The following is a 16,124-nucleotide window of genomic DNA, read 5'->3' on the forward strand; positions in this document are numbered from 1 at the left end:
GGAAGCTGGTCACCACTCAAACAGCACTTACATATAAATGGTTTGGAGCTCCTGGCAGAGTCGTTTGTTGTTCAGTGTTGGACAAAAGACAGGATTCCATCTTCGTTCCTCCTGAAGATGGACAATGTCTCAACCACCTGGGGGACACCAGGTATTGCGTCCCTGGCAGATATGGCGAAAGAATTCTGGACTTTCTGCCTGGAGATTCGTGTCTCTCTCACGGTGGAATACCTCCCGGGCCAGGCAAACCAGATAGCGAACTGGCATTCCCGGCACTTTTGGGACTCGAGCCTATGGAAGCTGGACCCTCACATCTTTCGCAAGCTGGTCAACAAATGAGGTCCATTCTCAATCGACCTGTTCGCATCTTGCCAGTTGCCATGGTACTTCAGCTGGAGGCCAAACCCTGAAGCAGAGGCGAAGGATGCATTCTTCCAAGATTGGAGTCAGGAGAAGGGCTATGCTTCCCCCCCTTCTAAATGATCACCCAGGCATCAGCTCAAGTATGCAGGCAGCAAGCGGAGGTGATCATGATTACACCCATATGGACGTCTCAAGTGTGGTTTCCAGTTCTTCTGGAACTTTTCTGGGATTCTCCAAACCAACTACCCCACTTTCCTCACATTCTGCTGTATCCGGCTCTCGAACCGCACAGATTGGTGGATGAGGGATCTTTATCACTGATGTTGAAGCAGAGTACAGACAACACTCCCAGGCCTTTCGCACCTTGCCGAGTTCCTCTTTGTCAAGGCCTGAGCTGACAGTACTACCAAAAGTTACTGTTCATCCTGGACGAGATGGGTACGTTAGTGTCTGCGACGGGACGTAAATCCCGTGGAAGGTGATGTAGTGCAGGTGCTCAATTTCTGGTCAAGCCTTGCAGAAGAAGGGCTAGCGTATCGATCAATTAACACTTTCCGCTCTAAGATTTCAGCGGGACATACCCCAGTAGACGGGTGGCTGTGGGCGAGCACCCTTTCTTTGCAGGTTGATTAGGGGGGGATTCGGCTTTCCCTTCCACCCAGACCGCTCTATGCAGCATTTTGGGACATTAACCTAGTCCTCAACCTTTTCTGGCCATAGCAACCGACTCGATTTCTATCTCAGAAAGAACTCTCAGCCAAGTTGGCAATATTACTTTGTCTTGTATCATGCAAGAGAGTGTCGGCGTACAAGCTTTGGATCTAACGGCCCGTGTGTTCTCCCCAGAAGGGGTGGTGTTCACAGTCAGCAGGTGTACAACGTACAATACTCACACAATTTCCTATCCAGCTTATGCAGAATCTCCCAAGCTATGCGTGGTGCAATGTCTCAAAACATATGAGCAAATGACTGAAGAGGTTCGACCTCCAGGGGAGAGGCAACTTCTCACTGCATTGAGAAAACCGTACAAGGCGGTATTTTCCCCAGACTATAGCCTGTTGGGTGATGCAACAAGCTAGCATAGTTACCAACATGTTTGGAGCACATGCAACAAGAGGAGCAATGGCTCTGAAAGATTCTTGTCTGGATGAATGATGGGAGATCTCATGAGTGCCGCAGACTGGTCTTCGGACTCTACTATTAAGAGATTCTACTTTAAGTCAGTGGAGGATATAGCCCAATTGGTGGCGAGTAAGCTTTGAACTAGCATAATCCTCGCTTCCGATCCGGACATAATGAAAATTTTCCTAGCCTAGTGAAGGTAAGTTTCAATTCTATTAAGGACGCGGAGGCGAGGAATAATCTACCCAGCGCCCAAAGAAAAGCGATCCCACACCGTTCTGGAGTAAGTACTTTGGTTTAACCTTCATGAAGTTTGTTGTGATCATGTTTCATAAGTAAAATGGTTCCACCTACCTATTACACTGTTTGGTGTTTGCCTCTCAAAGGAAGATGTTGGTATATACAAGGTTGCTGTTTTCCCCTTAAACAAAGATGTTTTGCCAAAGAAGAGGTTGTTGAACGGTCACTGATGCAATATCTCATTGCAGGATATAATGGAGAGAAACAGGATGCATGAAAAGGACCTGGTGGAGTGATTCATGCAAAGAAAGAGGAAGAGTGGGCAGAGCCAGAGGACTATGTGGAGACCCGATTAAAGAAGGACATAAACTTTGAGTTTGTTTTCCCTGGTCTTCATCGGAAAAGTAATTTGGTAATGCTTTAATGGCTGCTGTGTTTGATGATTTGTGATTAAAGTGAAGAAGGAAAGCATAATCCTCGCCTCTGTGTCCTTAATAGAATTGAGACTTACCTTCAGTAGGCTAGGCACATTTTCTTTATCAGTTATTTGAGTCTTAATATAGCTTTTTATCAATTGGATAAATTCATCAACCTTTAAAATGTTATTCATTAATTCTCCTTATCTGCTTTGAAATACAATACAACACTATCTGAATATATTTTTATACAATGAAATGTTTTGCAAATGGCACCAATAACCAATCTCATTCTGATTATGACAGCCTATGGCTCAATTCATATAATAAAAAGGGAGAAGGGCACCCAAGCTGAATTCCACATATGGTCTCTGTTTATGAAAATATTTTTAGTTTACATAATATACAATACACTTATGAATCTGTTGCACTGGGACAGAAATCCACATCTGTTATACATCTGAAGCATACATTTCCTTATTCAAGACGAACAATTTTTCAGGGGCGTCAAACAAACAGCAACATATATAATATACTCAAACATATTCTTTCACTTTCAACTACTTTGTATTTGAAGCTAAACATTTGCCTGTTTTAAAAGTTGTGCGTCTTTGCCGAATTAAGATTTGGGAGCAACTGTAAATAAAACTTAATAAAAATATCTTGTCATTTTTGTGGAATCATTTACTGAACCACTTTTAGGTCCTAGGATTATACCAATATGATGCTATGCAAGGCAACTCTGTATTTATCTAGCCAGGATACATCACATTTTTCGTTTTTTTCAAGCACCCGCTGGAAGTACATATTTTGATTAAATAATTATTCTAACAAATATCCCACTTTACTTTCTTCACAAATGCTTAACAACTCTTTTGATATCTTCTCACCCTTTTGTTGGTTTCATCTACATTTTGCACTCAGTTCATCAATGCGACCTTTCTCTACCTCTTCTATATCCTCGGCTTACTCGCCATCAAAAGTGTAAAGTTCCCTTTTCATCTACATCATGTATGTTCTTTAACTCTTCAAACTGCCCTCTAAGCCTTTTAGCTAGATCTCATACTACCACATTCCCTTTTCCATCGTTTTGCAATGTCTTTCTTACAATCACGTTATTCTTTGAAGCAGTCATTTTTCCTTTCTTCAGGGTTTACTGCAGTCCCCGCTACAAAACCAGACATGGCAGGGGCACAATTCAAACACAGCAATATTGAAGTCTCACCTGAGATCTTTAAGCTGCTTGCAGTGCTTCAACATTTCACAAAAAGAAGACATATAGACCACTTTTCCCATCATGCCAAGATTGGCCAAGGATAGCACCTGGAGTTTCTGGCATTTCAAACCAATGCTGATGAGTCCAGAGCCTGTAAGAATTCCGGGCATTTGTGCCAAAGTGAGGCTTTGCAAAAAGGTCAGCTGGCTGATTGCTGCCACCTCTGCATCACTGACCTTGTGTGCTCGGCTGCAAGGTGGTAAAGAGTTGCGAATGGCTCGCTCATTCCTTGGCATAGCAGAAGAGAAACTTGACCCAATTAATTCCAGGCTTTCAAGAAATGGGCTGTCCCCCAGAAAACTCCAGAAACAGTTAGAAGAAAAAACATGGTCTTGCTCAGGAACATTCCTGGGGTATGTCTGCACCCCAATTCGAACTTTCTTTCCAAATCCTCGAGGCACAGCATTAGCCACAGTTGGAGATGCAGTCTGGACAGAGTTTTTTTCTGAGTTTCTAGAGCTGTCTGCAACAGCGCAAACTGGCAAGGCCAAGGACCGGAGATGCCGGAGGTGTGCCAGAACCTGACACAAGTGCTTTCCTGAGTTTTCGGAACTATGATGATGAGCAGAAGAAAGATTTAAATGTTTCAGATTACAGCAAGTTGTAACTAGAGCTTCCAGAATGCTGCTGTCAATATCATCCTCTGCTTTCCGGAACAAAGTATCTGGTGTTAAACAGTGAACACACCCACTGAGGTCAAGGCTCACCAAGCTTTTACAGTCTTTGCCCCCATTAATCACCCTTTGAATTAACTGCCCTCCAGAAAGAGTACAACGGCTGAAGCTGAAGTAGACGGGATTGATGAACTTCAGCTGCTGAAGCAGAGATGAGCCATTAATCCAAGATTTAGGCAATTGCAAAGCATCCAAGGAAACGTTCCTAGCCATCGAGTCCAAAAGGTTCTTAGTAGCTCCATTTTCTGCTAGACTGCCTGGCACAGAGATGAGGAATGCACGCAGATTTTCTGGAGTCCGGTCACTCAGCACCGCCAGATACAGCCTGACCACCTCTTGATTAACACTTCCTGGGGCAAGCCTTGCATAAAAAAGGCGAAGGTTCTGGTAGTGGGGTACATTGCTTTGGCCAACCATTAGCTGACCAGACAGCAAAGTACCCTCCCGCGTCCTGTCCAGGATTTCAAAGTACAATAGAAGCTTTTCAAGACTTGTACAACAGGGCACGACCCCATACGATGGCGTGAACAGTGTCTGTTTCAGCTCTAAAACACGGCTTAGCGTATCTTTGCACTCGCTGCTTAACTGACCCGCATCGAATCCTGGATTCACATCAATGGCTAGTGACCTCAGCTGTTGAAGGCATGACAGCATCTTGGAAAGGCGGATAGAAGTCAAGTGGCATCCAGACAAGTTCAGTTTCACCAAGTCCTTGCATCGTGCAACAAGGTCAATGGTTCGACTTGATAGCCAGTAGCAGCCACTCAAATCCAGTACGTGCAGCCCTTTCCCAATCTCAACCAGCAGTTGCTTCACTTTGTCATCACTGGCCTGCAGTACACACAGAAAAAGAATTATGTTAAACAGTCATACAGTGAAGGGCTTACTAATGTTTTCAGATCGAGGCATGTGTTATTTTGCATTTGTAGCTATTGCCGATAGGGTGGGAGAGACTACTGCCAATTTTATGCTGTTTAAATCCTTGGCAGATCACTTGTGCAGAGCCTTGTACTTACCAAGGGAACATTGGTCATTATCACCAGAGGGAAAATGCAGAAGAAGTCATTGCCACCTATCTCAATACTTAACTTGGACATGGAACCAAAGGACAGGAGAATGTGAGCTGCTAAGAGGTCCGGACACTGCTCGGCCCGCGAGGGCTGCACGTCGGAGCCAGGAACCACCGGTGAGAGGAGGAGCCGAGGTGAGACGGCTTGCCAGGTGGGGACGCGAGAGTGAGAGGCCTCGCACGGCCGGCTGAATATTTCTGATAATTGAGAATAGCACGCAGCCCTTTGGGCCCGGACTGGCAGGCTGGGTGCCCCGCATATTATTCACTCCGCGAGACTTCACCTGTACCCTTGCACTGCCTACTGGAGCGGGCACCACGCTTCGCACTGCGCGGGGTGTGGCGAACTGCCCGGCACCGTTTCAGTGGACTGTGGTGACATAGCGAAGGTCCCAATTGTGGCGCACAAAGGCCCGCGAAGTTTACCCACAACACTACAGGTTCTGAATGCTGAGGGAGAACTGACCTGAATATCCCGGGGGGTTCACTGATTCTTTACGCCCTGCCTTAGCCGCCTCCATATAGAGGCTGCACATACTGCTGGCTCCTTGGTACTGTAGCTGTGTTAGTGCGCCACACGCAATTCAGGAGTGATCTACGTGGGGGTGACCTCCCTTTGGCCTGAGTGTCTGTTGTGACATTGTCCACCAAGCTCTTCCCCCGAGTGCCGGGACAGGGGTCGCCACTGAGATGGCCGGGAAGGGATCGAAAGGAGGAGCCGCACAGGCCCGGCTGGAAAAATTTGCCTATGATAGAGCCCCCTCCTCTTCGCCTGATGCGAAATCGATACAGGGCAAAACGGTGGAGTCGACGGGGGGCAAGAAGGCGACGATAGATGACGTCATGAAGGCCCTGGCTCAGGTGCAGGTGACGGTTGGAACAATATCGACTGATATCACACTCCTGCGAGCAGATCTCCATAAAATCTCTGAGAAAGTGCAGTCGATGGAGATAGTAACTAATTCTTTGGTGGAGGATGTCTCGGAGCTGCAGGTCAACATGGAGCGGATCACGAAGGAGAACAAGGACCTACGTGATAAACTGGACGATCAAGAGGGACGCTCCAGGCGGAATAACATCCGTATTATTGGGATTCCGGAGTCGGAGGGCACGGGAGCCATGGACCTCTACGTCGAGGAGCTGATTAAACAACAATTGAGGCCGAAGGGTCTTTCGGACTTTTTCTCTGTGGAAAGGGCACACCGGGTACCAGGAGGCCGCCCGAAACAAGGGGCGAACCCACGGCCAGTCATAGCGCGCCTCCTCAACTTTAGAGACAGAGATGCGATTTTGCAGACGGCGCGGAAATCACCACCAGTTCGCATCCAAAACTCCACACTGGCGTTCTTTCCGGACTATACGGCGGAGGTGGCACGGAGGAGAAGAACCTTCTTTGAGGTGAAAAAAGAACTCAGGGCCAGAGAACTGCCTTACTCGATGCTCTTTCCGGCCAAGCTCAGGGTGGTAGCAGATGGTAAGACATGGTTTTTCGAGACCCCGGATTCTGCGCGGGATTGGTTGGAGGGGTGGAGAACAGCAGCGCGGCCACGCCGTTCCAATAGACCGACCGGACACCGAACCGGAAAGGCACAACGAAGCTCCCAAATGTCTGGGGAGGAACTGAGTCAACGCTCGCCTTTGCACGACCTTCAGGAAGGGGAAGAAATGGCAGACCTGTGATCGCTACCAACTGCCATTGGGGAACACTTGTGACGCTGCCCGGGCGTGCCGCCGTGGATACTGGGCGGAGGGCCTCCGTGACTGAGAGGAGGGGCCGCTGACTCCGGAGGGTCCCTCACCCCAGCGCGCAAGTACTATGTTTGGGGATGGGTTCAGGCACTCTACTGAGTTGGGGGGGCGGACAGTTTGGAGTCCGTTGAGCAGGGGGGCAGGGTGGGGGGGAGTTGGGAGAGGGGGGGTTTTGATTGTTTCGAGTTACTTTGCAGGTGTAGATTGGAACGATGAGGCATACGCATTACCTATGGCGGGCTCATGTCGAGTTTTTAGATCGCAATTGCTATTGTACATAGACTTTCTCAACCACAGATGCCATGACACACACCACACGGAGTGACGTCGGGAGGGGGGTGAGCGGGGTGGGGCACATGACACCTCTGCAACTTATGTCCTGGAACGTGAGAGGTCTGGGGGACAAGGTCAAACGAGGATTGGTGCTCCACAGTATAAAAAGGTCTAACCCAGCCCTAGTCCTGCTGCAGGAGACACATCTCACAGGTACAGCCACACACGCCTTAGACAGGAAGGGCTACCGTATGATCGCTCATTCGGAATTTACAAGGGGATCCCGTGGGACGGGAATACTGATGCATAGATCCTCCCGTTTTATACTTCAGTCCACAAAGGTAGATACACAGGGCCGTTTCGCAGCAGCGCTCGGACAATGGGAAGGGAGACAGTTGAATATAGTTTCAGTATACATTCCACCGGCACTACACACGGTGGTTCTCCCAGAGCTTGGAAAATTTCTGTTGGAACTCCCAGACGGGGACCTCATTGTAGGGGGGGATTTCAATGCAGTGGCACATAACACACTAGATAGGTTCCCGACACGAAAGCAGGCCCCAGGGCCCTCCCGGCTGCATGACTTCCTAGAGGCACAAGGCCTGATAGATCTTTGGAGGCGATTACACCCGACTGACCGGCACTACACCTACCACTCAGCGGTCCACGACAGTCTATCACGAATCGACTATTTCCTGGCACCGGGGCATGGGCGGTTCACGGTTGAAGATGTACAAATTAAACCGAGGGGTGTCTCGGACCACTCCCCGTTGACGCTCACCCTTTCCAGCCCGGAACGGTCCCAAGAACGCATATACCCGATATACCCGGGATTCCTTAGGGTCCCACAGGTGACCAAGGCTCTTAAAGCGGCAACAACATGCTACCTCACGGAGAATACTGGCTCGGTCTCATCCCCATCGGTCCTATGGGAAGCATATAAAACGGTCCTCCGAGGCCAAGCCATCTCCACAATAACGAGTTATAAGCGCTCCCAGAAGAGGGAACTACTAGACCTAGAGGGCAGACTAGCCGAGGCAAATGAAGTCCATATGGCTGACCCGACCGGGGACACGCTCCATGCACTAAGGCTGTGTCAGCAACGTCATACTGATTTTCTACGTGGTAGAGTGCTTGAACACATGACGGCCGTTACCAATAGGATCTATGACGTAGGGGACAAGGCAAGTAAACTCCTAGCCTGGCTAGAGAAAAAGCGGGAGGGACAGAGGACTATCTTGCAAATGAAGGACTCTGTGGGGGGGATGCACACCCGCCCGGCACGGATAGTTGAACTCCTTGCTGATCACTTCCAAGCGGTGTATACCTCTGACGTAGAGGTTACCCGGGAAATGGCGGAGACGGCGCTCGTGGGAGTGCCCACCCGCACACTACTGCAGAATAGCGTGGAGGACCTTGAGTCAGATTTGTCGGCCGAGGAGATAGCATCGGCTATTGCGGCGTTGCACCCGGGAAAAGCCATGGGCCCCAACGGAATCCCGATTGAGTGGTACAAGACCATGTCCGAAACGCTCGCAACGCCGCTACTCAATATGTACGTAGACAGTTTTGACCGAGGACACTTGCCACCTGATCAGTGCCTGGCCACCATAGTGGCGATCCCGAAACCTGGCAAGCCCCCAGAGGATTGCGGCTCCTATAGACCGATTTCCCTCCTTAATGCAGAAAGCAAAATCCTGGCGAAGTTATTGGCCAGCAGGCTCTTACCTCACCTTAGCCACCTCATCCATCCGGACCAATCGGGATTCATGCCGCACAGAAATACAGCGCTGAATCTCAGGCGCCTACATGGTGTTCTGGCGAAAGCCCCGTTACTGACAACAGATGCAGCGATCCTCTCCTTGGACGCCACAATGGCGTTCGACTTGGTTGAGTGGCGGTACCTTTTTGCAGTCCTGGACCATATGGGCTTTGGCCCGAAATTCATAGGATGGGTCAGATTACTGTACGAACGCCCGATGGCGCGGGTGACCGCGAACGGGCATGTTTCGAGAGTCATTTCATTAGCAAGGGGCACGAGACAAGGTTGCCCGCTCTCGCCACTACTGTTCGCCCTGGTATTGGAACCATTGGCAACTATCATTAGAACCACGCCACTGATGCGGGGTATCGACTGGGGTGATGGTTGGGAGGACAGAGTGTCCTTGTATGCTGATGATATGCTGGTATACCTGACTAACCCGGCAGAAGGGATTCCAATCTTGCTGGCGTTGTGTGAGCGGCATGGTGTTGCGTCGGGTTACAAAATCAACTGGAGGAAATCGGTGCTCTACATGCTGCGTGGCACCCCGCCACGTCTGGAGGTGGATTGCCCCTTGGCGGTGGAGGAAGTTTCCTTCAAATATTTAGGAATTCAGATCACCCGCGATCACGTGACCTTTCAGGAACTGAATCTGAAACCACTGCTCGACAGACTAAAAGCGGACGTGCGCCACTGGAAGACACTCCCGCTGACGTTATTGGGCAGAGCGGCGCTTTTCAAAATGATGGCGCTGCCCCGGTTCATCTATGTTTTGGAGAATACACCGACACTAGTTCCGCCTTCCTTCTTCAAACAGGTATCGGGGCAACTGTCGGGACTGTTGTGGGGAGATAGTCCGGCAAGGATAGCGCAGGTGAAACTGATTAGAGATTGGTACAGCGGAGGGATTGCACTCCTGAACCTGGAATTGTACTATTGGGCGGCTCACCTCAAGGTGATTAACCAATGGTTGCACGCACCGCAGGAGGACCCGGCGTACTTAGCGGACAGACGGCAGCTCGGCATTAACACACTTCTGGCCCCGCTCTACAACAAAGGCCTAATGGCAAAACTGGTTGGCCCAACTAAGCACACCGTAACGCTCTGGCATAAGGCCCAATCCCGACTGAAGTGTGGGGGGGGGGGTGATTACACAACTCACACCCTTGTGGGATTCTGGGGTGCTGGGGAACTTGAGACGTAGTAAAGGATTTGACCGCTGGGACGCTATAGGGATTTCCACGGTAGGAGATCTATGGACAAAGGAGGGGGTGGTTCCATTTGCTACTCTGAGAGAACAGTATGAACTGCACACCACTGAGACATACCGATACATACAGATTAGACACGCATTAATAGGCGCACTGACACCAGGTACTCAAGTCCCGGAATCGGCCCCTTTAGAGGACCGACTACTCACTGATTTCATGGAAGCTAGCGCTACATCCCTCACGTATCGTAAGTTAGTGAATAATTTGCCTGACCCATTACAGAAATTGAAAGAGAAATGGGAGGAGGATGTAGGTGCACTGGACGAGGGGGAATGGAATGCCGCACTGGCATCGCCTAGGGAGGCGGGTATATCAGCAAGGTTCCGATTAGTGCAGGTCAAGGTATTGCACCGAGTGTACTACACACGCACTACACAAAATTCAGAGGGCAGATCACCCATATTGTCTACGGAACTGTGGGGAGGAGGGGACGCTGTTCCATACCCTTTGGTCATGTCCGACTATACTAGACTACTGGAAGGGTGTGGCACGCACGATCGCCCAGACGCTACAGCTCCCGTTCACTCCTGACCCTAGAATTTGCTTGTTGAATGTGTGGGGCCCGAACGACCTGACGTCATACGGGCGGAAATGGGTGGTCATAGGGGTGATGTTAGCGAAGCGAGACATTGCGCAAAGATGGGGGGCAACAGAGACACCGACATTGGCACAGTGGTGCAAGAATATGGATATGCTCATGATGGTGGAACGGGCAGTGTATCAACAGAGGGCTAATCCACGTAAATGGAACAAACTATGGTTGCCGTGGAATGCCTACAGGGGGGAGCCTTGTGCACCTCTACAGGAAGAAGAAGATGTGGACAGTTCGGAGGAGGAGGAAGATGTAGCATAAAATTGGGACTGCGGGTGGGATGGGGTGGCAGGGGCGCGGATTGCCTAGATACTGTCTCGCCCTCCTGGCGTAAGAGATGTTAAGGATATGTGTGGGGGTTGAGGACTGTCAGCCTGCCTGGCACAACTAGGAAGCTTACATATTCCTACCGTGCTTCTGTGAGATCAAGATATACACCTGAATGTTGTTTGTTGTTTAATGTTAAGGAAAAGAAATGTTGCGATTCAAACTGAATGTGGCGGAATGTTGACGCCAAGTATCTGAATGCTTGAACCAGTACATGTGCTGACATGGTGCAACAATAAAAAAATGTCAACAAAGGACAGGAGAATAATGGTGTGTTCCTAATTAACTGACAATAAAATAATAAATAAACCAATGTGTGTTTTGGAACAGTCATTTGGCCAAATACTTTACTTTGGGTATCAACTGATAAAACATATTTAAAAAAATGATAACATTACCCTCAATTTGATAAATCATAGTTAATGGTGAACCGAAATAAACGCCTTTAGATACTCCAAGCAAAGAGCAAAAATCAAGACATTAAAAAGACTGCAGTTCTCGAAGTGTCTGATGTATATATTACTTAGGGTGACAAATGCATTTATTTTCAATACCAATCACAGCCATTTTCTACTTCGGCACAAAAACACTTGACAAAAGAACACAAAGTGAGGCATTTTCCACCAAAGAAGTGCAATTTTGACAAGTTCTAGATTGAGCAAAAGAGGAAACCAAAATATATCTGAAGGATAAAAGTGGTAAAGTGACTCGTCTGAATTTGCCATACAAGACTTTGGGCTTTCCTAGTACTACCTCATCCAAAAACGTTCAAAGGCAGGATACATTTTAGAGCCGAGAATGCACCTGTTAGTCTCTCTAGAGATGGATTAGCCAATTGGTTCAATATGAGCCATTACTTACTGGCATATGGGGGGTGGCAGATTGTCATGATATCCAAACAAGGGAAAATGGCTTCCTTTGTTACTTGCTTGCTATCCCCCGTTCCACCTCCACTTATGTCTGCCATAAGGAACTAGCCTTACCTTTTATTTCAGATCTAATTAAAATTAGCCCTATGTTGCTGTGGCATAAGATCTGGACTTCAACTGAAACTGTTTTAATAGGGTGATTATTGCGGACTGTATTAAACTTGAAGGGTCTAAACAGATCAAGTGGCTCTCCTATGTTCAGGAATTTTGCAAAATCTTAGGGCGCCCTGAATTTTTTAATTCACCTTTGACATTGTCTTCAATCTCCAGAAAGGCATTAAAGGAATCTTGCCTTGCCCTTCTGGAAGATCGACGTTGGTGCCTAGAGGGGAAAAAGCCCTCTGTTATTCATCATCAATTTTTGCTGCAGAGTTCTGGACTACAGCTTTATTTATCACCCGACCAGACAAGCTATAGTAGAATGCTTTTAGCCCGTTTGAGAACTGGATGCTTTTTTAGGATGTTAACCTTTCCTAATCCAAATGATTGGTCCTCACAATTAACCACCTGTCCGTGCGATGACTCTTCTATCCAATCAACCATACATTGTGTCTTGTTCTGCAGATTCTATGAGTGGGGGCGGAAGAGATCTCTATTACCCCTACTTAAGCTCTGGAACTTGAGACAATGTAGACCAGCATTATTTAAATTACTCACTTTGTCTGATGAAATGACTATCACTGCTGTATCTAGGTACCTGAAATTTGCGATCAGATGTAGATCCACTATGGTATAATCGCAAACCTATATAAATATTAATGATTGTGTTATATTTTATTGTACCATCCCTTGGGAAAGGCGAAACCGAATTTGTGACTTATGTTTATTTGTACATACTCTTTTAAACATTTATTGTAACTGTTTTTCTGGACGTATTTACTTTGTCTGCTTTTATGATTTTATTGTAAAATCAAATAAAGCTATCTTTGATTTGATTTGATTTACTGGTAGACTTAACATTACGTGATCGTATCTAGGGCTGGCCCCATATGTGGCAGTCCTAGGAGCACAGAGTTCACGGACATGCCAGAACCATTACAGACTTATCAAGCACCAATGGACCTCCCACATGTCCTCCATAAAGTGCCTTAACTCAATGGTACATGTGATCTTATTCTACAACAAAAGTGTCCATAGTTATTAAAGTGATGGCCCATAATACTCAAGAATATGGGACATTAAGAGTACCTAGCTCAGATCCTTAACAACCGTTTCAAAATACAGTTTTTGCAGAAGTTCTGCAGTGATATATTTGTATCATTCCAAATCCATAAACGGACTCCTGTTGTCCATACAACAATTGTAGCTTACAATTCCTCAGACCTAATTAGCACAGAATCCTTGCTTTTAATGAGTACCTTGCTACTAATATGCTGCAATCCCTGTACAATGCTGAAAAGTAAGCAAGACATTGCAATCATGTGGCCCGAGGCTTAGAGACAATGGGCCAGATGTAGGTCGCCAATTACCGGTCGGTAACGGCCGATTTTCGAGATGTAGGGGCCAATATTTTACAGATTCGGTAAATTTACCGAAACGGTAAATTTACCAAATCTGTAAAATACCGAATCGGTAATTTTACCGATTCGGTAAAACCCAGATGTAGGTAGCACTGTTTACAGTGCTACAGGCCTTCAGAATTCGGTATTTTACCACCCAATCCAATTGGGTGGTAAAATACCGAATTTAGGTGTGCATTCACATCTGTGCATGCACACCTGTGCCATGTGACACACAGACAGGCCCTTAGGGCCTGTCTGTGTGCCACATGGCACACATGCCTGTATTTGGGGTGCTAGAGGGTGTCAAAGTGACACCCCCTGCACCCTTGCTGAAATCGGTATTTACCGAATCTGTAAATACCGATTCGGTAATGCCCATTGATTCCTATGGCTTCAATGCCCATAGGAATCAATGGGCATTACCGAATCGGTATTTACAGAATCGGTAAATACCGAATCTTAACGATTCGGTATTTACCGAATCTGAAATACCTACATCTCCCCCCTTCTATTTTACCACTTCTTAAATACCGAATCGGTATGATTCGGTATTTAAGAAGTGGTAAAATAAAATTACCTACATCTGGCCCTAAATCTTTGCTACCATTGGCAACTAGATGCCAAATAGTTCGTGCATAATTGGCCCTAGCAACCTCAAGGAGTTCAGGGCACTTTGTGTTCCCAGTTCTCCTTTTCCCTATTCGGTATATTTTTATAAACCTTCATTAAGGATCGCATTTCCTAATTATTGTTTTCTTCCATTTTTCGTCACCAGAAGGAAGATTTTCGCTCCTGTGCATTCTCTCTCATATGTGGGATATGTTTCTTTTGATTCAGGTTCCTTTAGAGAACATTTTAAACAAAACTGGGCCATATCTCACAGAGGGGTTGGTGAACTTCAACACACTGATAGGGTTCTAGTTATTCGATTCACAAGTACCACAGAATATCTGTAATTAGGGTATGAACCGCAAGAAGTGCACACCTCAATGCCATGGAGTCTCATTTGAGTCTTAAATTGTTCACTATGGCCACATTATCGCAAAGCTTGATGCAACTTTGGGAAAGCATAATATCACTTTATTCAAGATATTTGATAAGGGGCTCATGGTTAATTTCAGCACCTTTCTCAACAGCCAAGTCAACGATCAGGAACCAGCTTGATTGAATTGACATTATAAAAGTAATCATTCTGCTGTACTGCCAGCTACTGATGGTATGTTATTGAATGGAATCCACCCCCGATCCACCAGTACAGGCCCAGAATCCATGCATCAAAGTCAAACGGGCCATTTGGCCCCAAACTCTTAAGCAGGGTATTAGCAAGGATCCCCCAGGCCCGGAATTCCTCATGCAGGAGGATTGTGTGAAAATCACCTGCTACCACTATGGCAAATCTGTCTTTAGCACTGTAGTGTTGTGACAGTTAAGTAGCATGCAATCTGTTGCATGTAAAGCAGTCAGCTCACCCCTGTGCTAAAGTTCGCTATTATGAATATTACAAAGCATCATTCTGTAGCCTGGTTTAAAGGTTAACAGTAGTTGCTGTCTATCTTTGTGATCAGTTTCTATTTCAGTAACGCAAAGGTTTAAATGTCACCCTTCGAACAACCGCCCCCCCCCCCCACAAGCCCCAAGCTGCTGTGCAGTGTCAAAGCTGTGTGCTCATCATGTACATGCTGCTGAGCAGTGTATATATGATTGGCTGATTCGAGTTAGCTGTAAGTCCCTTGTCATGGGGTAAGACCTATACCAGGAGCATTTATCTTGAATGTGCCTCAATAGGTGCCATCCACGGAGGTAGCTCATTAATTGTGCCACAGGTTTGCCCTGAAGGGTCCGTGTGCACAGGTTACTGTTACTTGCCTTGGCATTTACAAAGCTGTGTGCCAAGGTTCTGCATGTCTCCTGCTATATCGGAGCTATCCCTTGTGACGGGGTGCGCGTTAGTAAGAGGTTGGGCAGGTGTATGTATGTGTTATATGCAAGAGTCGTGACTGATACCAGGTGGTGTGTTCGGTATGATGGGTCCTGCTTCTCGCATCGGATTAGCATGAGGGGATGTAGGGAAAGGCTGTCTAGCATTATTTCCAACAAGCAGAATAGCAACAGCATGATGTTGGGTATTGAAGAGTTTGTAATGGTGAACCTTCTCCGGTAGTAGGAGTGGGTTCGACATTATGGTGATGGAAATGTCACTTTGGGAAAGTGGGCATTTCAATGTTCCTTGCTCTATGTGCTTGGCGGCCTGTCTCCTAATTCACAACTGGGTGCTAGGGGGATATCCACATCTGTGCATTCCTGATTAAAGGCCATAAACTAGGGGTTCACTGGAAACTGCAGACCTCTGACTTTGAAGGGCCTTTCTGGCATTGTTGTGTGGGGGTGGAATTGGCATATACATTCCAAGTGGCAGGGTCTTGGCCCCACTAAAGATTGTGATCGAACCTCCCGGGGTAGAATGGCAGACAGGACAACATTTAGAGAGGGCCTGTGCATTTCAAAGGTGGCCTTTTAAACGGATCGTATCTTCAAAGGCCGTAGTGGGTATAACTACTG

At 47.2% G+C, this 16,124-nt stretch overlaps 1 protein-coding gene across 3 annotated transcripts in view; it reads right to left on the reverse strand.

The window, feature by feature from the left end:
- FBXL18 (F-box and leucine rich repeat protein 18) overlaps positions 1-16,124 on the reverse strand; it is a 230,587-nt gene that overhangs the window by 177,019 nt on the left and 37,444 nt on the right. For all 3 annotated transcript variants that reach the window (XM_078665025.1, XM_078665024.1, XM_078665023.1), the window contains exon 3: positions 3,367-4,922. In XM_078665025.1, coding sequence (XP_078521151.1) covers positions 3,367-4,922 — 1,556 coding nt within the window. The remainder of the gene's footprint in view (positions 1-3,366; positions 4,923-16,124) is intronic.

This window comes from Lissotriton helveticus, chromosome 10, assembly GCF_964261635.1.
Source record: "Lissotriton helveticus chromosome 10, aLisHel1.1, whole genome shotgun sequence".
NCBI lineage: Eukaryota > Metazoa > Chordata > Amphibia > Caudata > Salamandridae > Lissotriton > Lissotriton helveticus.